The 24,018-nt window shown below is 39.3% G+C and overlaps 1 protein-coding gene across 1 annotated transcript in view; it reads right to left on the minus strand.

The window, feature by feature from the left end:
• The window catches only part of HSF2BP (heat shock transcription factor 2 binding protein), a 30,792-nt gene extending 8,534 nt beyond the window's left edge, over nucleotides 1-22,258 (minus strand). Inside the window, 8 exon segments of the mRNA XM_010078384.1 lie at nucleotides 6,324-6,441; nucleotides 8,865-9,003; nucleotides 12,728-12,877; nucleotides 16,973-17,076; nucleotides 21,857-22,015; nucleotides 22,018-22,108; nucleotides 22,111-22,170; nucleotides 22,202-22,258. Coding sequence (XP_010076686.1) covers nucleotides 6,324-6,441; nucleotides 8,865-9,003; nucleotides 12,728-12,877; nucleotides 16,973-17,076; nucleotides 21,857-22,015; nucleotides 22,018-22,108; nucleotides 22,111-22,170; nucleotides 22,202-22,258 — 878 coding nt within the window.
• Between the last annotated feature and the right edge of the window lie 1,760 nt (nucleotides 22,259-24,018).

The following is a 24,018-nucleotide window of genomic DNA, read 5'->3' on the forward strand; positions in this document are numbered from 1 at the left end:
GTCAGTGTGCAGCAAATACTAATGTAGTCTCTCTCTGCTGGCAGGGGAAGTTACTACACCTACAGAAGCATCTGGAAGAAGAGGATGGGGCCTGAAGGAGGGAAAAGAAAAGTATTAGCAGTCCCAGCTCAGTTTAGCACACTCCCTCCCCTAAGCTAGACTTGTCTCTTCTGCTATGGGTGTGAGGCAGAGACCTGTCTTGCTCTGCCTGCTCTGCAGCCCCTCGCAGTCAGGCAGGCCCATGCAATCTGGGCCATCAACCGAGACCCTGCTGTGAAAAAATCAACTGCTTGTCTCTTCAAATGTCATAATGGACTTTCCCATTTACTCTGCCTACAAGTAAATTTTTTTTTAAAGGCAATAACATTGGAATTCAATGTGGCTGTAAACTGTGCTTTTGTCTTAGCGTAGATCAACACCAAGATAACACAGGCCAAATGGTACTCTCACACACACCTCTTCAAAACTCTTTCCAAATAACACTTGGGCTTACTCAAAGCCATAATATCTTTTTTTTTTTTTGTCCCCCACTAGGTGATTTCTTTTGGTCTTTTATTATGGTCATTCATGTTGAAGAAGGACAAAACCCATAACCTGTCTTACAGGCAACAGTGAAGGTCTATGGCCTGGCAGCTAGAAAACATTCCCTTAATTGAGCATTGAAAAAAACCTAGGATGACATCTCTGACAAACCAAGACTGTCCCTTGCACATCAGTGTGCAAAAGACAAAATAAAAATACACACAGTAAGTATATGCTCATTTCACATTTGCAAAAGCCTCTAAACTCAGGATTTCCTAATTTATTAGCCTCCTAAAATAGGAAGTTCATTAGTAATTTTGGGCCTGCATACATCACAGGTTATAAATTAAACGAAAATCTCAATTTTTCTACAGAGAGAAAACCAGGCAGGCTGGAGAAGGCCCTGCATTTTAAAAGGACTGCTCTAGCCTGCCGATCCCACTAGCTTCTCCCACGGTGGCTCACGCTGAAGGTACTGCAAACATGACAAGCTTCAGTATGATCAGTAACTTGGAAAATCTGAAACCCATCAGGGAAAGTGAGTTTGGCTACTGGTACCCCCCTCAGCCTTAGCCACGACAGAGCTGAGGTAATATTGTAAGGTACAGGAACCTGCATGAAGAAATGGCAGCTTTGCTTCTTTATGCACATAAATGCATAGGTGAAAATTTACTTTATGCTGCTTTCGACTCTCAGACAAGTATGGTAACCTGGGGCTCAAAATTAGTCTCCCTTTCCAAAGGGATCCAGAAAAATCACTAGTACTCAATGCAGAACATGTTGTTGGGATTAAATCTTTGTTTCTGCTGAACTAAGTTCTGCTTTGAAACATTTCATGTTGATGTTGTTACGCCATCTTCCACATTGTTAAGTTTTTATGGGTTTGGTGAATAAAATTATTTTTCAGCTAAACAGAGTCTCAATGGACATAATGCAAATTATTTCAACCTCCCTCTAACTTAGACCTGACACTCAAAAGCAGAAAGCATCCAGAAAAAAACCCCACTGACAAGACAAACAAGATAAACTAATGCTCTGCCTCTTTCAGAATCATATCACTGCTGTACTATGAACTTCGAACCAAGAGCCCCCTGATGTGCCTGGAAAAATAACTGTACTCTGGAGTCAAGACTTGTCTTACAAGTTCTTTCACCCTTCTAGCAATGTTCTCCTGTTCTGCCTTTTATGCAGATCATCTTTACAGCTGTGAAGCTGCTGGGGAAAGAGGGCGTTAGTGCATTTTATGATGTGCTGTGATGAATGCTATTACTTTTTATTCTATTTCTTTTCAAAGATGGTAACATGCAAGTCAATCTTCTGGACAATGAAAAGGGAAGATGAACAAGCAAGGCTCCTGTAACATTTATGGAACATGTCATCATACCCACTCACAGCTGGGTGCTGGGTTGCATGCAAAACAACTACAGAGAAACAGGAACGGTCTGGAATGTTCCCCTCCATTCTGGGACCACCTTGGTGGCTGCTATCTCCCATGACTGCAATAACCCTGCACATCACTGCACTGCCACCATTTCCAAACAAGAGCGAAATAATGTTATTCCAAATGGACTTCACACCCTATTCTCAAACAAGTTCTCATGGCTTAAGCTACTGTGTCACCATCGGACTTTCAGACAGTCTCCACACATACCTTCAGAAAGCAAGAAGGAAACTTATCCTTATGCAGGCTAAACTGAGTTCTAAGAGGCATAACTTATACTAGGTGCTGCACCATTTTGAGTTTGATCACCTAGGCTCTTAGGCAGTAGGAAGAAGAAATAGTAGATGATTAAATCTGCTGCATCAGTGGCCACCAACAAGCAGTGCAGGGTGCTGTGGAACTGAAACTGCAGCTTGTAAGGCCCATACACTTCTTTTCATATAGCCTCTGCAGCTCTTACTTGGCTTCCAGAACCCAAGCCCTGACAAAGGAGCACAGCCATAATTACCTATAATCAGCCAGAACGAAAATGATCAGTAAACCTGTATCTTATAACAGAAAGTGTTAACATTTCTTGACAATGTCTTTCATCCTTAATCTGTTTGACATTTGCAGTTAGAAATAAAGTGACGTAAAAAGAAACTGCTATGTTTGTCTTGTTATTTCACTTGTTTGCTCTGTGCAGACAAAAGGGACTAGTGCTGATGGTCCAGGAAAGTGCTGTGGTTTTGGAGTGTCAGAAAAAGACAGAACTCATCCCACAAGCCAATGTAGTAGTATATTATTACTAATTAAACCCACTCACCTGAGCACAACATAGAAGCACTTCCAGGCCCTTCATACCACCTTCACTTCTAGTACTTGCACATTGTAATAAGTACTTTTTGCGATAATTACTGCAAAGGTGCTTATTGAAGCAAACCTGACACACAATTACTGGATAAGCAATACTTTATGTTTTTTGAGGTTTTGGGTTGGTTGTTTTTTTTTAAATGTGGAGGGGTTTTTAAGTATGCACTTCATAGTCTTCCTAATTAGGCAAGCCAAATCTAATTAACATCATGTAATACTATATCTGTCAATACTTTTTTAAAAATCTGGAACTAAAAGCACAGCTAAAGCCCCTTCTCGTCTGCTTAACACATGGTAATAGTACATAAAATGTGCTAATATGTACTAAAGTACATATATTTACTGGCTACTTTCAACTGCTATGTAAGCAAAGTTGAAGATTCCTAACAATTTAATTACAGCTATGAACAATTGTGTAAATGTTTATTGACTGCCTAACAATTACAAATGCTGAACAAACCCTATACCAATGAGAAGATAACCTACAGTTTTTCACACCACTGCTATTTCAGAAAGGCAGACACCCGTAAGATTTCAGTCTCAGCACTCATGTAGCTGCCTTGGATATATTTATGACATACTCATGGACTACAACAGAAATTGTACCAGTGCTGGAATAAATGACAGCTTTTCCCTGTAAATATTTTATTTACATACTGTTACAAGTAAAACACAGGATTGATATAACTAGAAGAGGAAAGAGAACTCTCTTTATCAGCTTACTTTGTTTGATACTGCTCTGTGTAGAATTATTCTCACAGTTTCTCCTGATTTGTCACAGTAAAGAAAAACATTTTTGAAAAAAAAAAAGCTAGAAAAGAATTGTAAAACCTCAAAACTGCACAAAGGACAAACACACCCTTGAAAATAATAAGCCATATTTTTTCTTTAACTGATTGAATTTTAAGTAGATTTTGTCCTTCCATGTAATACTATGGTGATGTTTTGAGAAAAACACATTGCATTTCCAAAATAATGTACAGACATTTTCATGCCTGAGGTATAGTTTTAAAAATGTGTCTGTCTGCATGTATGTGTATATATATATATATATAAGGGTGGGGGTGTGTGTGTGTAAACATTATTTATGATGACTCCAGAGTTCGTCTATACATAACTTTGAAATTTCACTACAATTTCTGTTAACTATCATATCCTTATCTCACCACTGCCTTTTGTTTTGTACTGCCTTATGTTCCTTACTGTAAGGAGAAAAAGGAGTTCTTCTGACATGTCTGCTTATGAAAATGTTGATTATTTAAGATTAACAAGCAGCTAAAAAACCTTACCTGCAGAGAACAATTTAAAAACAAACAACCCAATCAACGAAGCCTCAAAACTCTTCTTTGCTGGGCTGGGAGAGTGGAAAAATTCCCAAAAAGGAGAGGAAAGATATCTAGTGTTAGTACCGGGTTTTAAGAACTGAACAGTGACAAGACACATAGGGAGCTCACAGACAAAAAAGGAAACCTGACTACGCATGTGAAAGATAAACCCAGGGGAAACATTTTGCATTAAAACATCTGAGCAAATTAGGATCCCTCGTTCCATGACAAAGCCATGAAGAAATCTCTTTTCTGGCATTTGCTCTAATGTCATAATACAGCATTTTTTTTAATCAAATGGCAAGTTCAAAGTAAGAAAAAAATTTTTTTAGTTCAGTGGAACATCAGAAAACATTACCACTGCACTGAATTCAAGCTATTGTAACATACACTTAATGTTTCTCACTTATCAAATACCTTGTGCAACCTATTTTTTAGGCTTCACTCAATTTGCTAGCCTAAGAGGCTGGCCCCTGTTGAATCCCTAGCCACTTCATGGGATTGTTTTATGTATATTTTATCTGTATTGCTGTGTGGCAGTCAAGTTTATATCACCAAGTGTAATTCCTCTGCAAATCAGGCAGATTTTGAAGCATAATTAAAACAACACACAAAACATAATTTCAAAAGGAAGATCCTGAAATCCAATCATATTAATACAATCTGAAATTATCAAAAATCATCTATCTGCCCCCATAAACACACACACACTTGAAATCTAGTGTGTGCATGTTTTTAGGAACAGTTTCCTCTCCCTCCTCCCCTCAAAATAAAATCCTCGCTTTCTTTTTTCTATACAGATTTTGAACCATTATAGGTCCTCTTTTTGTGTCTTTTTTGTTACATATATGAAGGCACAAAATAACTTTTCTTTCTTAATTTGAGAGTCTCATACAAACCTTTTAGTTGGGGCTTTACCAAAAAACCCCACTGTTGCAAGAGTTAACTACCCTGTTTCAAGTCCAACATTTGGGAAACAGTAAATGACTGACATCAAGGTATCTAACCACTACCTACAGCACAGGCTATTCAGCTTCCCCCTCACTACCCAACAGAGAAAGGCAAGCACCTTCAGAAGGCAACTTGTTCCTGCTAACATGGGCTGAGCAAGCGATCATCTGACAACACCATCTCTTTCCACTGACTGTGGGAAGAAGCCCAGACAGTTAGCAGTCACTTGACATCTAGCTTTTTGATAGCTGAGGTTAGGCAATAACCTATCCAAAGTTAAAAGCGAGACTGATTTCATGCCTATCACGTACAACCTGCCTAAGTGTGTGCATGGACGCATGCAAGTTACTGTGGCTGACAGGGCTGCTGTTTGTCAGCTGAGCTGTGACAGCTGGCTGGTATGAATTCTTACTTGTGTGTGTGTGTGTGTGTGCGTGTGTGTGTGTGCACACGTGTATCCTACTTATGGAAAAACATATTGGCTTAAGCCATCTTCATGAACAATTTAACCAGTTGTATGGGGCAAGTGTCCACAGCTTAGCAGATGAGCAAGTACTTCTTAAGCCATGGTTTAGGCCATATATCCTCAGCCTGTAACAGTTCTAAGAAAAAGGCGAAGATGATAGTTTATTTCATCTCTCCATTAGCTGGAAAGTACAACTTTTCCAGCATCTGAACTGTGTAACATGACCTTTTCTTTACAATGCTGTACCACAAGATCCCTTGTAAGGGCAGTGCCTTTTACAAAGGTAAGTGCATGATGCTTCCAGCTACTAAGTAGCACAAACTAATTAATTTATTCTTAGCAGATATATAACTCACTTTCTTCACTAAGCAGATGTAGCATTTTACAGACAGTCTTCATATTGCAAGGGAATAAATATGAGTCCACATTTCCCACACCCTCTCTGCTTTAAAACTTCACCTCACACCTTCCTTATCTGACCCTCAACTCATGAGGTCCTCCTAAGGTAGAGGAGTGCCTCCTTGCTCACCTCTACAACATTATGATACTTAAGAGACTTTCAAAGAGACAAAACCTGGGTGAAGCTAGCCTTGTAGCCAAGCCTAGTATATCTGCAAGGAATGCTACTGTGAAAAGAGTTTCCAAAAATTATGTTTCCTCTCCAGGAAAGGAAATAGTGGGAGACTGAGAAGACTGCTGCCACCACTGTGACCTATACTGCAAGATAATGCATTTCATTTGAAAGGAAAAGAAAAAGTCATCATACACTTTAAATTTGTTACAGAGTCCTGGTTTCATGTCTCCCAAGAGGTGCATCATTGTGTCCAGTAATTCACGACTTGAACTAACCAAGAACTCACGGCCACATGCCAGCGCAGCCACATCTGTGAGAAAACATAGAACAACACCATAAAAATCATGTTTCAAGCAAAAGTTTATCCTAGTTATCAGGATCACTAAGAAGATAAGTCAGCTGTGAAAAATGAACTGTGGGATCTATATAAACTTCAAACTATATTCATCTATGTAGCAAATACTGAAGCAGCATATACTGAATCAGCAAATGATACTGGGCAAATTCCTTCATAATTATACTTTGGTAATTAAAATATTTATTTAGGGTGGCCAGTATACTAGTAGTAACACAGTGAATCATGAAACAAATGGTTGGATTCAAACAGTTCTAAGCTGACATCTGCAAATACTGTGGGATTGAAGGAAAGCTGACCATTGTGGGTTCCACTTTAAAGAAACAAGATGGCATATCGTTTTACAATCGCTCAATCCAATATGCCTGGCACATTACACAACCAAACCACTCATGGGCATCTACTCAAAAGCTGTTTTCCTACATCTCTGCAAGTGCTGCATTATTGACACACAAACCAAAAGGCAGAAATACGTCCAAAGACTACTGCTCCAAAACCCTTCAATATTTTCCCTTACACTTCCTGCATACTTCAGGGCATTCTAATGTGCTTGAGGTATCTTCCAGCAACCCGAGCTTCTTTATACTGTGCAACTGGCCTCCAAATGCAGGAAGCATGGTATATGCAATTAGTGACAAGACCTGGTTCCCTAGCCTTCCATTCTAGACAAGTTTGGGGATCTGCTGTGTGATATAGTTTTTCCACTTTCATGCAGCCTCAGGTCCTCTATCCTATCACATCATGATACATCATGATGCCTTTTTTAACCCCAGAATAAACAGAGGAACTATGGACACAGCATATAATTAAAGAGTGTAACAGCAATGTTGCACAGTGGGCTGTGTTAAGACTGCACTGAGAACTTCTGGCATTTTCTAACTTCTGAATACTTGTGACTTCCATTACCTCCTCAGTGATCTTTTAATATAGCTTTCTAGAGTAATGCTACTTTACAGTGTAACTAGGAGGATTAAACTGGTACCTTCTACATTGGTCATCTGACTTGCATCCCTTATTGTATTTGAGTTTCAGCAACCCCCCTTGCCAAATTACTGAGACAAAAAAAGACATCTTGGGAATATCAAATTCAGTGGCAAAATTTATAAGAGCTTCAGTGAAATAAGATTTTGTTCCACCATCTTGATTCCTCTTCAGGCAGAAACCCATCACACCCCACCCCATCAAGCCTTTAAACATTTTATTCCTTCAGACTTTACGTTTGCTAGGCTTTGGGGTTTTTTTTTTCCCCCAGTGAAGTAACTGTAAAGAACTGAATCCCACCTTGGTAAAGTGGCATAATGCATCACATACTGTTTTTTATGACAAAATCTTTAATGACACCACAACAGCTAAAATCACACATTCAAAAAAGCTGTTAATTCAAGATTCACTTATTTGTATAATACCCACTATTTCATCTGTCTTGCATCATGTCATTAACTAGTGTCATTTTGACAGTTGCATGGTTTCACAAAAATGCAGATGACATATCAACACCACTTCTCATAGACTTCCAAGCCAAGGGCAGGCATACTAACATAGATCTGTGGCTTTCAACTTATTTTCTGGTCGTGAAAAAGAAGTGTTTAGTATGGAAGTCAGGTTTATTACCTTTTACTTCTCTTAGCACTATGGACTCAGAACAGTGAAGCTGGGGTCCATCTGGCAGCAACAGAATTCTTACACAGTTCTAAAAGGCTGAGTATATACCTTATGATGGGGCTGATCTACTTGCATCATCTGCAATTCATACATCTTGAAGATGCTGGCATTACTGCTGATTCAGAAAATAAATTGCTTGACATTTACAAACCAAGGTGAGCATACATTACTACTAAAATGGCCCTTGTTTTACACGAGATTGAGGGGAAACTTTAGGGAATCAGTTTTAAGCTGAAAGAGGGTAGATTTAGACCAGATATCAGGAAGAAATTTTTTACTCTGAGGGTGCTGAAGCACTGGAACAGGTTGCCCAGGGAAGCTGTGGATGCCCCATCCCTGGAGGTGTTCAAGGCCAGGCTGGATGAGGCTTTGAGCAACCTGGTCTAGTGGAAGGTGTCCCTGCCCATGGCAGGGGGGTTGGAACTCGATGATCTTTAAGGTCCTTTCCAACCCAAACCATTCTATGATTGTGTTATTTCAGAACTCAATGGCTCCTGTCCATCTAATCCTTAACTGTGTCACAGGCAATACAATGCCTCACAGAAGCGTCAATTAAAAAATCTGGTAGAACATTAAAAAATTATGAAGTCACTCAAGATATCAACATTGACTATATATCTGACTTTGAAAAGCTGTATTTACAGCAGCACATATAAGGCAATTTAGAAATTCCCAGTACATATGGAACGCTATTCTGAGAGACAACATTAACTTACTTGTTACGATCCCTGCCAAAGCTAATACAAACTGATTTTCATTGGAATCCAAATCCTGCTGTTTCATATCTTCACTTAATGACTTCACAAAGCTCTCCATGGTGTGTGCAGTGATTGTGAAAAACTTCACTGCTTTACTCTGCAAGCGTGGAGGAGAAAAAAAAGATTACACACTACAGCAACTGGGATTATTACATGCTACAATAAAACTGGACAATCTGCAAAGTTACTAAAACATCCCTTCACTTCAAAAAAAACAACAGAAAATAGCAGGTATGCACTACGTGACACACTTGATCCCCTAATATTTGAAACCATTACCTCCGAACATGGGAAGCTACTCAATGCTACACTTACTTGTAAAACTACACCATTGTGCATTTATCTCCTAATCCACAATAATACATATCAAACACCAGAATTAATGCCTGTTTTCAAAACTGAGGATATTATCTCTTTGCTTTGCAATAGCTGCATCAGGTTTTTCACATTTACCTGGACTACTACAGCTGCTTTTGTCAAAATCGTATCCAGCTGAAGACTGGAGAGCAGCTTGGTGTAGTGACTTGACATGAATTTCCCAAGACAATGAATTACATATCCAGAAAAAAAAGCTGAATTTGATTGGATCCTAATAGGACTCAGGAATTGCTCCTCAATCCACAATGGAGAACAACAGTCAGAACTGGAGAACAACTGGAAAATACAGGATGGAGAACAACTGCCTAGGCAGAAGTTCTTTAGAAAAGGAAACAGAGGTCTCTCCCAGGTCACAAGTTGAATTAAAGTCAACAATGTCACTTGAGAAAGATGATCATCACCCCAGAGCATACAAACAGGAGTACAACCTGTAATTATGACATGCAGTCTTCTCCCCTCAGCTACAATACTGACCCATTTGCCTGAAATTTTATTAATTTTGCAAAGCAACTGAAAATTTTAATATTTTGTCAAAACTCCTGCTTTCACAATACATGCAAAACTACTGGCAACATTTATTATTCCTCCACTGCTGCACATTCACCACATCAAAGATGTACAGTTCCTGTGGTGCGACTCTGGCAATGGGACATAAAAAGCAGGGTCAGCTAATACTCAGTATCTTTACAAATGATACTGTGGTCCCAGAATAACAGGAATGAAGGGATCGTGGGGAAAAGGAGTGAAAAAAAGTGCACTTCTCCATGTGCTGGACATACTTCATATACTTCTATGAACAGCACACCTCAAAGATGGCAATTTTAACATAAGCAGTGACTATAGTTCAAGAAGCAGAGGGCATAAGAGAAAATGAAGATAGCCTACTATAGCAAACTAGCATAAGCTATTATGAAAATATATATTCACATGGGAACATCACAGAGTACTAAGATAACCACGTAGTTTGTATGTTGCACAGAAAACAAGCAAAATCTTCTGTTTGCCAGTCACTTGAGGTGCCACTGGTGTCCTCTCTGTTGAACCTTCTTTCCAAATAGCCATTAATTAACTATCAGTGAGGTCTGAGGAGCTAGAGCAAAGACCAATCAGGTTTATAAATAGCAAACATTACATACTTTGCAGAGTCTTATTAGCTTGACAGTGTTTTCATGGGATTGAAGAATGTCTCACCCACAAACATTGAGATAAGGACAGTTCTGAGAGCAGAACGTTGCTTAGATGGTGCAACGAACCCCTTCCTGTTCAAGCAACTCCTGTGTGAAAACATCAGTTAACATGCAAAATTGCTGCCATAAAATACAAAGCTGTTTGCCACCATAGCAGATAACTGAAATAGCAGACCACCTTGTAGGTTCCAAAATTTATCAAGTTCTAGCAAGCCTTGATGTTGTTCTGAAATCAAGCCTTTAGTTTGTGTTTCCATGAGAGCCCTGTCACATGGATATCTGGCTAAAGTTTTTTGAAAGACATTAAAACAATCAATTTATTTCTTTTTCAGCACATGCAGGTAGGCATCCTTGAAAACTCTCTCTCATTCTGCTTCTCTGGATGTGTCTTCAAGTTCTCTCTAAAATCACTATACATGGGCAGAAATAGCAGGCATCTCTTCCCCACTGCCTTGAAAACTACTTGTGTTACATTCCAAATCTGCAGCTCAAGTTTTGGCTTTCCCAACCCATATGGACATGAATAGCGTACTGGTCCCAAACATCACTTCAGTCAATCTGCATTATAGAACTATATGAAAGACCTACTTCTGTATGTGGGCAAAGACTGAAAAAAGCTTGAGTATTGTTCCCTTTTCACTGAAAGAGTGATCAGGCATTGGAACAGGCTGCCCAGGGAAGTGGTGTAGTCACCATCCCTGGAGGTGTTCAAGAAACGTGTAGATGTGGTGCTTCGGGACATGGTTTAGTGAGTTAGGTGGTGGTGGGTTGATGGTTGGACTTGATGATCCTTGAGGTCTTTTCCAACCTTAATGATTCTATTCTATTCTATGATTCTAAGGCATGATATGATTTTGAGTTGATGACACACTCCCCACGTGCTTCAATATGAGCAAAAGTTTCAAAGCACTCTTGATGTTCTTATACATTTTTGCAGTTCATAGCACCTTGTCAGGGGAGGGCGGAAGATGCTACAAGCTGTACAACTTGTCCAAAAATAACCCAAATCTAAAACTTTGTATGACAAATCCCCATCACCTTTTAATAACCTGACTCATTGCCAGTTGTAATCTGTGGTTGATGCAATGCTGTACAATCCATTTATGTTTTTCCCAGTAGTCTTGTCGCAAACCCAGGCACATTTCTTATCACATTATGTGCAGCATCAAAACAGAATTATTCCCAAAAATGTTGCTATGACTTTCACCAGAAATACACAGTTCAATGGGCTCTAATGATTACTGGGGATGACTATGGTAGAAGTATTTTGCACTTCAGACAAACCTAAATACAAAAGTATTGCATCTTCGCAGTTGAGCTTTTTACCCTTATACAAATCATCAGGTAACAATTTTGGTTTTGCCTAATTCTACTTAATTTTGATAATTGAGACTACTTTCAACAAGGCTTCTACTAATTTTAATGTCATCTTGTAGAAATATGGTAATTTTCCTCACTGCTAGCATTTTGTTTGTGGGAAACATACCACTTCCATACTGTTTCACAAGTCAAATAACAATAGCTAGTCACTATTGTCGACTCTTACAGTTATAAACTGTTCTGAAAACATGGAACGTAATTTTATACTGGTTTTGTTGCTATGTGGGGGCTCATCAATACAAAATGATTAAATACAACAATTCTTTCTCAAGCTGACTTGACAAGATTGAAAATCATATTTTTATCAGGCCTGTTCCTCTGATCCCTCCTAATTCCATCAGTTGCACCTGGCAATGAAACTGTGTTAGTTGTAATATTACTATTATCATTAACTGTTGTTATGCTCTCTAAATTTCCAAGAGTCATGCAAGTATTAAGACAGCAGAGAGATTTAAAGAAGTTGAGAGTCGATGGCTCTGTCTTCCTTCCATGGAAATAGCTCCTCCAAGCATGGGCACTGCTGCACATGCCCAAGAATTATTTTCTTCTTCTGTTACCTTGCAAATATATTTACATTGTGCTAGCTGTAGCCTTGCTTCCAGTTTAACTGTGTGGTAGAAAACAGATAATCCTTGTTTGGTAACATAAGAATTGATTCCTGCATTTATTCCCAGCCTGCATCGTAACACTTTGTAGTTGCAACACTTCTTAAATGAGAATGGATGGTTCCCAAAAAATACACAATTCAGAAAACATTTTTGCAGTCCAATTAACTTCTGAAATATATCCTCATATTAAAGTGCGTTACAGAGCAAGGTCCTTACTTTAAAGACCTAACAGCATTACCACCGATAAGTATTCACCTGCCATACTTACTCCTCCTAGCATGGCTTTAACAGCTTCCTCATTGCTAGATACACCCCACAACAATGTGCACACTGCTGCACCCATTTCTGTGCAATACTCTGCTTGCTGCAGGAGCTGCTGCTTGGCCTCATGCAGCTGCTGGCGGAGGTCTAGTTTCTCCTGAAATAGTGTAAAGAAATTTTGGTTGCACTTCATGTCAGCCAAAACAAGTTCCAAGGCTAAGGGACAGAAAAAGCAGCATCATCGTCATATATGAAATGGAGGGAGGGAGGGGTGTGGGGTGGCAAACATAGCAGTTGCAGATACATACCTTCTCTCCTGAGCTATATCTAAGTAGTAAGTACATTGTGGAGGCTGACAGTAACCAGAAGCCTGTCCACAAGGTCAGACCAAGTGACCCACCGAGACTAAGTGGCACCTAGAGAAGTCTGATAGGAGAGTCTACTCCTCCTAAGCAAATAACTACACGTCTCTTCAAAAGGGAAAGGATTTCAGCATCAAACGTCAGCCTTTCCAGACACCTTACAAAGATACTAGAAACATCTTACAGGAAGGAAGGGTCATTTTGTTTTTCAAAACAAACTTCTGCCTTAGCCAACGCAGTTGAGTTGCTGGATATCTAGGATAAATACTGTTGTCTCTTACAACTTTTTTCTATTGGCATATTCCTGATCAGCAGTGGCAAAGTAAGACAGAGTCCCTGAAAAAACTTACCTAAGGTTTGAAGTTTGGAGGACCTTTCATACCAAGAAATCCCAGGCACCATCATGCATCCGTCACCTCAGTGAGCTGCTGAGTGATCCTTGCCACAAAGCATAGAGAACAGGGCAACCCAACATGACCAGGACGTGATTTAAATCTGGTAGTACTTTTTTCCAGTCATGTGGGAGTTGGCCAGAATACCACGAGATCAGGCATGATTCTAGATCTCACTGGGTTCCTACCAACTGCCACACGGGTAGTGAAGCTGCTGCACTTTTCAGCTTAGAGCTAGTGTGGACAGTCAGACAAAGGCAGGGATACTGCAATTTGTGGTCTCTCAGGGTGGGTGGGAGCTGCCTGCTGACTCTGAGTGGGGTGGTATTAGACAGTGCTACAGGGAAAGATAAAGGCCAATCAAGAAAAAATATGCTAACTCAAGTATTGAGAGAGAGAGAGAAAAAAATCACAGATCACACAATGTCAGAAGAACAGAAGGATCTTGCTCTGCCCATTTTGTGGGCATGGGATTTTCAGATTCATTGTAGAAAGCGCCTCCTCAGCCAAGCCTCCCCTGTGTGTTTCGCTATCAGGATGAAGTCTGGGGAAACGAGAAGGAATCTTTTCTATGTCAATTTTGAAACCAGGTAAACAGAAAAAAAACTTTCAACCATGTATTCCCATCAAGATTTTAAAATAGGTATCTTGCATTTTAGGGCTGCACCTCAATGTTTTGTGTCAAAGGTTTGGAAAGAACAGAAATGTAAACTCATCTGAAAATTTACATAACATGATATCAAACAGTGCAAAGGTGCTTGTACTCTGTTATCAATTACCCACCCAGCCTCCTGTATCACACCTGACAGCCTGATTTGCATTGCTTTATCATGCTGCTAATGGAACACACAGGCTAGGATTTGTAAAATTCAGATTAAATTTATCAAGTAGATTTCTGTGCATATTTACTCTCCGGAGTCTCTTTCATCTTACAGTTTAAAATATGCAAAAGACTGACACTTGCTGCTGATTCCGTAGGCATGGAAGTCCCAGGAAGATTCTCTTATTTCTTAATACTTTGATCATTTTTAAGCAAGTTAGCCAAATTTTATCTTTTACATAACTTACTGCCAGACCTATCAGCTTCTCTGCCACTGTGTGCATCAACAAAATGTCCACAGGCATCTTCTTGTCTAACCCCTATACTGTCCCTGTCTTTCTTTTCTGCACTATCCTTGTCTTAGGAAAATGTATCTTTTAATACATTTAATTTGCATTTTGCATTTGGATGCTAATACTGAATAGTAAGACATAAAACTCCATAATACCAAAGCTAGATCCCCCAACAAGTATGCAAAGCCAGCACAAGAAATGCCAGAATTTTTAATAGATCAAAAGCAACATCAGAACAAAGGTAGAAAGCAAGGAAAACAAAATAGTACATTCAAGAGACAGGAAAATAACTGGAGCCTGCAAAACCAAATAACCCAGCTGGAAGCAACACTCCTGAGAGTTCACGTCACGAAGCAATCACTGTGCTATGCAGCACCACCATCTTCAGGAAAGGGTCAAAGCACAAGAATACAGCAGTGCTTAAGTACAGACAAAGACAACACTATCCAAGAATAACGTGCACTTCAAATTTTGCTCAGGTTCAGAAAGCACAGCAATTCCCTCATCAGTGAAACAGCACTGCACAGAAATTTTGGAATGCAAAATGTTGACTTACGATCCCCTAAGAAAACAACACTGCTCGACTATTAAATGCATTTATTTCATCTTTGTTTCAGTGAATTATCTCCTTTTGCTTCAGAACATAAATACATAAAAAATAATTCAGAAACTATACGCAAAGATGCCTATAGCAGAACAGCAACCAAATGAGGAACACCATGCAAAGTGAATAACAGGAATAAAAAAAAAACACCACACATACACCTACACCTTCTTCTTTTATCCTGAAGAGCTAAAGGATTTCACAATACACATACGCACAATCCACTCAAATAAATACACCTTTGTGGCATATAACAGGAGCCTTTCAGACAATCAGTATATACCGCACAACAGCAAAGATATGAAGAAAAGAGTTTTGATCAGGAACACCAAGTTAACAATTAGTCTTAGTAAACTACCCATGCTTTAGCTAAAACTTTAATCCAAAAGAATTCACAAACCTAAACCACCTGCCATTTATTTTGTAATATTAACATGAATAAAGAGTGGGACCCACTTCATTAACATATAAAGCAGCAACATTAAATCTTTGAGATTACATCCTGGATGATTGTATAACCAAAGACCTGGGTATACAGCAAAGCTAACCGAGTACCCATTGCCAAACTGCAACAGCTATCCCAGAAGATATTTATTTTGAAATAAGGAATATCCAGATAGAAAACTATTCAATCATACTTTACATTTACACCAAACTTCATTCCAGAATGACTTGTCCACACAGGTGTGCCCTAAAACTGCATGTCTGAACTCTTCATTTATTCCCTTTCAAAAATGAAATAATTTCTGTAGATTCATCTGTCTTCATGCAATCCCAAGGCTGGCAGATGCTAACTCTATAACTCCAACAAATCTTCTGCTGACTACTGAAGACAGCTATCACCTCCAAGGAAATGAACTTTTACACCAAATAATCACAACCGATCCTCACACATCTCTCAAGAATTAAGCCGCTAGCCTGTGTGATTGTATTTGAACCTTTATGGCTTCACAGAAGACCCACAGTCTGAGAACTCACAGTCTTTGCTATTCCTTCATTAAGAATCTCCCCTCTCATAATCACTAAATACCATATTGACAGAGCAAAACAAGCCCTGTAACTGTTCTTTGACTCACAGCTGTACATAGCAATTGGATCAGTAGGTGAATTGAGAAAGACTGTTAAAACTAAACAAAGGCACACAGGTTATAGCACGCCAAAAGAGAAGCTGGTTTCATTTTGTACACTGTGTTGCTTACATTGTCTTCTACTGTCCTCTTTGAAAATATGTTCTACTTACATTAAATTCAAAAGAACTGATTCTGTGAAGGACCTTTTGATACCAGCTACACCACAATCTTCGCAAATACCCAATGTTTTACTTCAACATGTTAATATAGATAAAATCCTAATGATTGACTTTTAACTTTACATAGACCAAAACGAACCCTGCGAAGAAGCCCATAATGCAACCCCATACAACCACACTTCACACAGTACGAAAGTTAAGAGAGATCTATGCAGTTACACAAGAGTTACATACCTAAGTGGGACACTGATTGTCAGTTGGTACCTCTATTTGTATACATTGAATACTTTTTGGTACTGCACCATATTATATTTTGTCTAGTTATAACATTGACCCTTTTGCTCTAGAAATATCAAGGGGAAAGAAACATCAGTTACGAACTTATAGGTAAGTAATCTAGTCATCACCTGCCTATATGAATAGAAATCCCACATAATTTTTTGGGCTGAGGATGTATTTTGTGACATGAACACGAAAAACTGATCGTTACTGCTTTTGTTATTAAAACTCAAGCATACAGATACTGATCTACCTTCTTCTCTCTCATGCAATCTGCCTGGGCTGTTTCCAGACGGGCTCTGAAGTGTTCACAATCCATTTTCAGCTGCTCTATTTCCTCCTCCTTTTTCTCCATGTCTGTGATACAATAAATCAGATAAACTAGAGTAATAAGTTATGACCAAAGGGCTTGCACTAAACAAAAAAGAATTCACCAAGCACAACTTTACTGAGGTGCTTTAACAATTTGCTGGTGTTATATCACCTCCTTGTGGCTGAACTGCAATATCGCAATTTGCCACATTTCAACAGTTCTTAAAAGAAACTAAGTGAGCATTATGTTTCTGATTTAAAACAGGGAAAGACTACGAGAATCACATCTACCTGTTAAAATACTGTGTGCCAATAAAATACCATTCTGGAACTGAGCTCCAGCTCACCAGGGTTTTTAAAAAGTTTGTCAATTTTCTACTTTTTTGTTTTTATGGTGGTTTTCATGTCTACTATCTTTCAAATTCAGTGAGTATAGTGAAAATCTAAGAAAAAGAATACCAAGATCAGCCAAAACTGAGTGTTTCAATATACAACATACAAATCACATGAACAGTAAGAATTAAATGCATCTATTCCAAACATTTTAAACTAATGTTTATAAAATACTATAAGACATTATAAACTATTTTAACATTATGTCAGTGACAAGCAAATTTTACAATTCCCTTAAAAAAATTTCTCTCTGATGTTATCAGAAATACATTCCAATTTAGACACTTCATTTTAGTGAATGGAAATCAAGTGTAAAGTATTATATTTCATGATCGTGAGGTCTGGTTTTTTTTTTTTTAAAAAATCACTTTGAAGGATATTTTTAACAACTGTTGCACATCATATTTTACTTTAAAAACCACAGTTCTGGATGCTTGGTATTTATACTGCAAAAAGGAAACAACATTTAAGTAATTCCAAAAAGTAATGATGTCCAAACAACTTCTACTGTAATTTTGTTTAGCATAAAAAACAAGTCACATCCCACTTTGAGCATCATACCCTTGATCATAAGAGTATGGTCTATGGCTTAACACACTTCAGAGACTTCCCCTTACATGTGGTCAATATTTTTGAATGTATTTACCAAAGAACATATCAAATGCACTCATAAAAAGATAACATAATATTTTAAAAAAACAGTCCTTACTATCCAAAGAGCTTGGATTCTTGAATTTTATTTAGTAATTCTACATACTTTTGAAATAAATTCCTTTCTTTTTTGGTCCTAATTGGCAAATTGTTATAATTTCAAATATATACCCATTGCTTTGAGTAACGTGTAAAAGATAAGCTAGCCACAAACAGCTTTTCTAAAGAGGTGAAACATATTTCCACCCAGCCCTTGCATGATTCTAAGTCATCAACATTAAGACTTCTTAACAGAAACCAAAGAGGCAAAGCAAGGGTCTACTCCAAGTCAGGGCATGCTTTTGGAGCATCCAGTTCTTTTCAACCTGCAATCCAAAGGAAAAGAATGAAGGGGAGAACGGATTAATTGAGGTTTTTGAAGAATAACTCTGGTCAGTGGTAGGAAACTTTCTTTCCTTACATCAAGTAAAGAAAATTCAGTCCTGTGCACCTACTACTATGTGGGTGTTAGTCTTTAAGTACTTGACAGAAAGACGCCTTGAGCCAGAGCAGGGCATGCTCTGCTTATCAATGTCAGACCAAGAACCTGTTTATCCTTGCCATGTAAGTACACCCAGTGGAACCCAACTGGCAGTGAACAACCTGTCTTACTGCAAGGAAACAAGCTCTCCTGAACGAGAAAAATCCAGCCGTCAAGAGGGTGGATCCACCCTAAATCCAGTATCAGCACAGCCAGCAGACACAGAAATACCACATCCTTTACCAGCAGACTTAAAATGTCCTGGAACCAAAACTGAGCCAGAAAAAGGGGAATTGTTTACTGAGTGTTAATACAATGCTACCTGTATCTTTTGAAGTCCTCCAGAACAAAGATGTATGTGTCAACGACCTCTAAGGTATCAAGATGTTTTATGTCACGGAAAATTAGGCCTAGGTCCATTCTAGAGGGAAAAGGCAGGTAATATTGGAAGCTGATGGAGATCTACTAGCTGTGTCTCATTCCTGGAAACTCCCCCTATTATGTCCAGTCAGCTCTCCTAGCTGTGCACACCTTTGCTCTGAAGAGAATTCAAGGCTGCATGCACCCATCCTGACATTTGATAGCCTCTAGATGGGCAGCAGCAGACATTTTGGTGACAATGAAGACTGCAGCTGTGCTGCTCACTCCTGCACTCTGTGGTCCCAAGCAGCACACAGGAAAGCCCAACAGGCTCTCCCACTGGCTGCAAGTCCCAACCCCCTGGTAAGAAATTTCCTTCCCTCTTGACACTAAAATCTCGAGGCTCAGACTGTCTGTCTCCACCACATGAAGTCTTCATTATTGACTTGGATAACCACAAAATGTGAAATGGCATCCTTATACAAACAGGAAATGCATAATTTTACCCCTGCAGTGGTGAATCAGACTCTGGGAAGAAGTGACACTTGTCCCTGAGAGAGACAGCAGAGTCAAAAGCAGAACAAGGCAACAGGCACAGTTAAAGAAAAGGAGGCCCACGTTTCAGGCCTTTTCGGGTGAGCTTGTTCTCATCCATGCTGTAGGTCACAACAGGAGATCTTCTGGACTGAAGATCTAATCTCAAAGCTCTGGAAGGTGGAGAACTGAGTACAATTACAACGAATGCCAACAAGTGATGGAATTCCAGTTCTACAGATCCAAATGCTAAATCATTGTTAAATGCAATTTTTAACATTTCCCCGGTAGACCAAGTTCCACTAAACATACACATAACAATACAGAAAATTTGTTGGAGCTATTTTTCTAAGATTCCTGGAGGGAGATACTCTTCCCGAGGAGGGTAGTGAGAACAAAACAGACCTTTCATTTTGAAATGAACAATTACCATGGCAAAAGCCTTACTGAAGACCCTGAGAACAGCCCAAAAAGGTGTTGGTTGCAATGACCATTGCCAGCTCAGATCTCAAATACCACCTATGGGATGCTCCCATAGCAAATAATTATCCTATTGTCCTAGATATACAAGCAAAACATGCAAAGATCTCATGGTTTCTCAAAGTTATCCAAGACTCCAACAGTCTCACAACTGACTATAACCTGCACTTCCTGAGGAACATGAGAACCTGCTAACCATTTCATGTTTACAATACTTTGAAAACTGAAATAGCTGATGGAAGCCTGGAGAGATGTACGAATCACCCATTCAGCTTCTGTAAGAACAACATGAAATAACATCTCTAGTAGCTTCCAAGACTCCTGTAAGATTCATATGCCAACACCAACAGACTGTATTTAGTAAACAGCACCAGAGAGCTCACCATTCCAAGACTGAAGACTGCTTGTGTCCCTGTGACGCCCAGCCTTTTCTGAACTGTATGCTCCAAAGCCTCCTTTCAGCCTGCCTTACTGCATGCTGCAGAGCTAGGAGAAGACTGGGGTAGCAAAAAAATCACCACTTGACTTGTCCAGCTGCAGGGGCAAACAATGGCAAGAGCCTGAATAAATATTCAAATGACCCCACTAACTGCAAGAGACATCTCCACTATGGGGATATACTCAAGATCTTGAGTTCAAAGGCTGACTCAGCTTCAGGTACTCCTCCAAAGGACCCAGAGAATGCTTGCCAGCCAGAACATGTCAAGGACTGTTTTAAAATCCCATGCTGATGCCTGCTGATGGAAGGGCCTGACAGCATCTCCTTGATGCCTGGCAGAAGGACCACAAGCAGCATCAGTAAGAGAAATCTTGAGACTGAGCACCGATATTAGGTAAAACAAGGATCTGACTAGTTGAGGATCCCGAACACTTCATGCAACTGGGAACAGTCCTTTATGCCTTGCAATAGCACAAAGAGACCATTTTCCAGATCCTAACATCACTTCTTGTGAAACAGAGGACATCTCAACTGGCAGCGGGAGAGGTGGTACAGTCTTCTCATCTCTTAGGATTTGATGGCATGGAAGAATCTTTCCAAAGAGTGGATCACTGAGGCAGCTGGAAGCTCTGCCCCAGTGTATTATTGGAGACAGGCCTTAAGGCTCTATCTTACTCTTTCTTAGCTAGCTGTTGCAAATTAATTTTCAATTAATCACTTGATATTCTAGAAGAGATACACTTTCTATAAACTGCCTCAGTGCTTGTCCCATGTCTTTTCAGACCAACTCCTAGGAGAAGAGGTGAATTTCAGTACTGCATGTAACCCATACACTAGCACTGGAGCTGACTCAGGTTTGGTCCTGATGGCATGTTGGAAGTAGTGCAATTGTTGAAAAAATAATGCACAGAGAATCATTAACACTGAAAAGTGACTTTTGGGAGAGGAGTAAAAAGACCTCTATAACAGAGAGAGTTCAACCTTTTTATTATGAATATTTATGGCAATAAAAGCATACAAACTAAAAAACAAGACTGGCTAAATACAATGGTATTCTCTCTTCCTTTTAATTTAATTTTTTATCCATAGCAATTTACCATGGTTTTTTGCTGCACATCTAAAGTGACACTGTGAAAAACAGAATGCTTTCCCCTTTTCTCAAACAGGAATAACTTTTTTTTTCCTGAAACAGCTTCCCTTACTGTCTGAACTAAGTATGTTTTTATCCACAGTAAAATATTCTTAAAAATTTGATGTGTCTGATTATTTCTAATGCAGTTTGTAATTTTCTTCATGACAAACATATTAATTTACCAACGCAGTAATTGAACATCACAGTTTCATCTGGAATATCTCCACAAACTGCACAACTATGCATCGGGGCATGACAGTTGTTCTAAGTAGTTTTGGCAGAAAGTATAACAGCTTGCAACATGGTTCTTACTCACTTGATTCAATAGCATCCAGTTTCTGGAATGTCCCAAGGAGATCCCCATTTAGTATTTTGGGTAAGAAGTCCCGCAATTGCATAACCTCAGTTGTCAGTCTTTCCAAATCCCGCCTTCTAACTTTAACAAATTCCTCTTTGGTCTCAGCCTTCTGAAATAAAAACAAACCCAAACAAACCAACAGCCAAACAAAGACACTATTACAGCTTTGCAGTGCTTTTCTACTTTAAACCCTTCACTCAGACAAAAAAATATTCCTCTGTATTACATAATTTCAGAAATTCATAACCTTTTAAAAGAGAACTATCCAGTAATAACTAAACCCCCAAGGTCTCTGAGATGGACTCTGTAATCCAATTTTTGCCACTCTAGCCTAAAGCAAATCATATTACCTCTCACCATCTGTTTCTTCACCTGAAGTGTGTGCAATGTACCTCAGAATATTGTAAAAATTAACATTCACATTTTAAAATGTGAGCGGCTATGCACATGCCAAGCTATTGTTTCGAGACCGTTGTAAAGGACACAATATAACTCATTTTTTCAATTATCTCAAGTATATGCAAGATCCTCAATCACCTCGCTGAATGACAACAGCTCTTTTAGAGGAAACTGCACTTTTTCAAAATAATTCATGTTTTGTGAGGAGCAAAAAAAAAATATTTGCAACTATTTACAACCCAATCCCACATAAAAGTAATTTAATCCCGAGTTAACATAAAAAATGTTTACTAGCTTCTGCTTCTGTGAAGCTATTGCTATAACTTTATTCCATAGTCCAAGGGAATGCGCATTGATTTCAAAATTATAGAAATTTCTGTACCAAAAAACTCATAAGCTCCAATTTCTGATGTATGTACATGTGCACACTGCTGTATCTTAAAAAGGCTACCATATACACACAGACATAAAAAAGGTGTAATGCCTTTTGCCTAAAACATTAATCATCTAATGTGCCTTCACAAAGCACATCTTATCATCACATCTTATTCCCTAGGGAAGAGGGTACTACAGAACAACACCAGGAACTATCTCCTACAGGTACACAACATGCCATCCCCCCAGTCTTCTCAAGCCCAGCTGCACAAGACGAACGGAGGTCATTATCACAGGTACAAACAATGCTACCCTGGCACTACTATCCTTTACAACCATTCCATACAATTCTCTCTTTCCGCTTATTTGCTTCCTCAGGTTAAACATTTTCTTGCAGTTTTGCTTCCTACTCTGTTTCTTTCCCAGCTGTCTTTCAAACCCAAGCAGTTGTAGGGACAGAAACAAGCCAGCTGTCCTGGTTCAGAGGCATCAGAGGCGCAATAAAGGTATGGAAAAAAGATTTTACTTTTAATTTGAATCGTGTTATTACTTGGAAGTGCTTATGTCAAACTTAATATGGCCAAGCACCATCACCTTAAATGATGCAGACAAATAAATGACAACAGAACCCTATAGAAGAGAACCATCTGCAAGCCAGCGAACAGACAGGAATGACAGACAATTCAGCGTTGCTCAAATTTATGGAGCAAAATTTGGCGTAACCATAAAAGCAGCTGTTTGCTACCAGAAGCCAAATTCAAATACAACACACTACTGAAATACTAGGATTAATATACAAAATGTACAGTATAGAGAAAGTTCCAATTTATAATTCCCACCGTAAACACAGATCTCTCCAATACTAAAGTTCCAATAGACAAGTTTTATTTTCTCTCCTTAAAGCAGCTACTCAACATCTCCCCACACTGTAAAAGTACGTTAAAAGGAAATATAGACAATGGAGAACAGTTGTTTTCTGTCCAGCCCCTTACAGTAATAGCAGGTGACTGGATGTAGGAAATTCAACTTCACTCCTCACAGATCTCTTGCACAATGACCAAGTTACTTAGTTATGGACCTTAGCTCACAACCTGCGCGATCTGAATCCCCCTTCCCTGCCTAGCAGGGGGCCGAACGGGGCAGAGATCCCAGCTGGCGACGGACACACAGCATGGAACCCCAACCAGCCCTTTCTCCACTCTCCACCATCCCAGGGTCTCTCTGACACGCCTCTGCACGGTCCCCACCATGCTCCCTCCTTTACATTGCAGGGGCGGGGGGAATGGGTCACCCCATCCTCGCCCACTGGTGTATTAGGAGCCAACGCTGCGCGCAACAGCCCACCC

Source organism: Pterocles gutturalis, unplaced genomic scaffold (genome assembly GCF_000699245.1).
Source record: "Pterocles gutturalis isolate BGI_N339 unplaced genomic scaffold, ASM69924v1 scaffold50623, whole genome shotgun sequence".
In the NCBI taxonomy this organism is placed as follows: Eukaryota; Metazoa; Chordata; class Aves; order Pterocliformes; family Pteroclidae; genus Pterocles; species Pterocles gutturalis.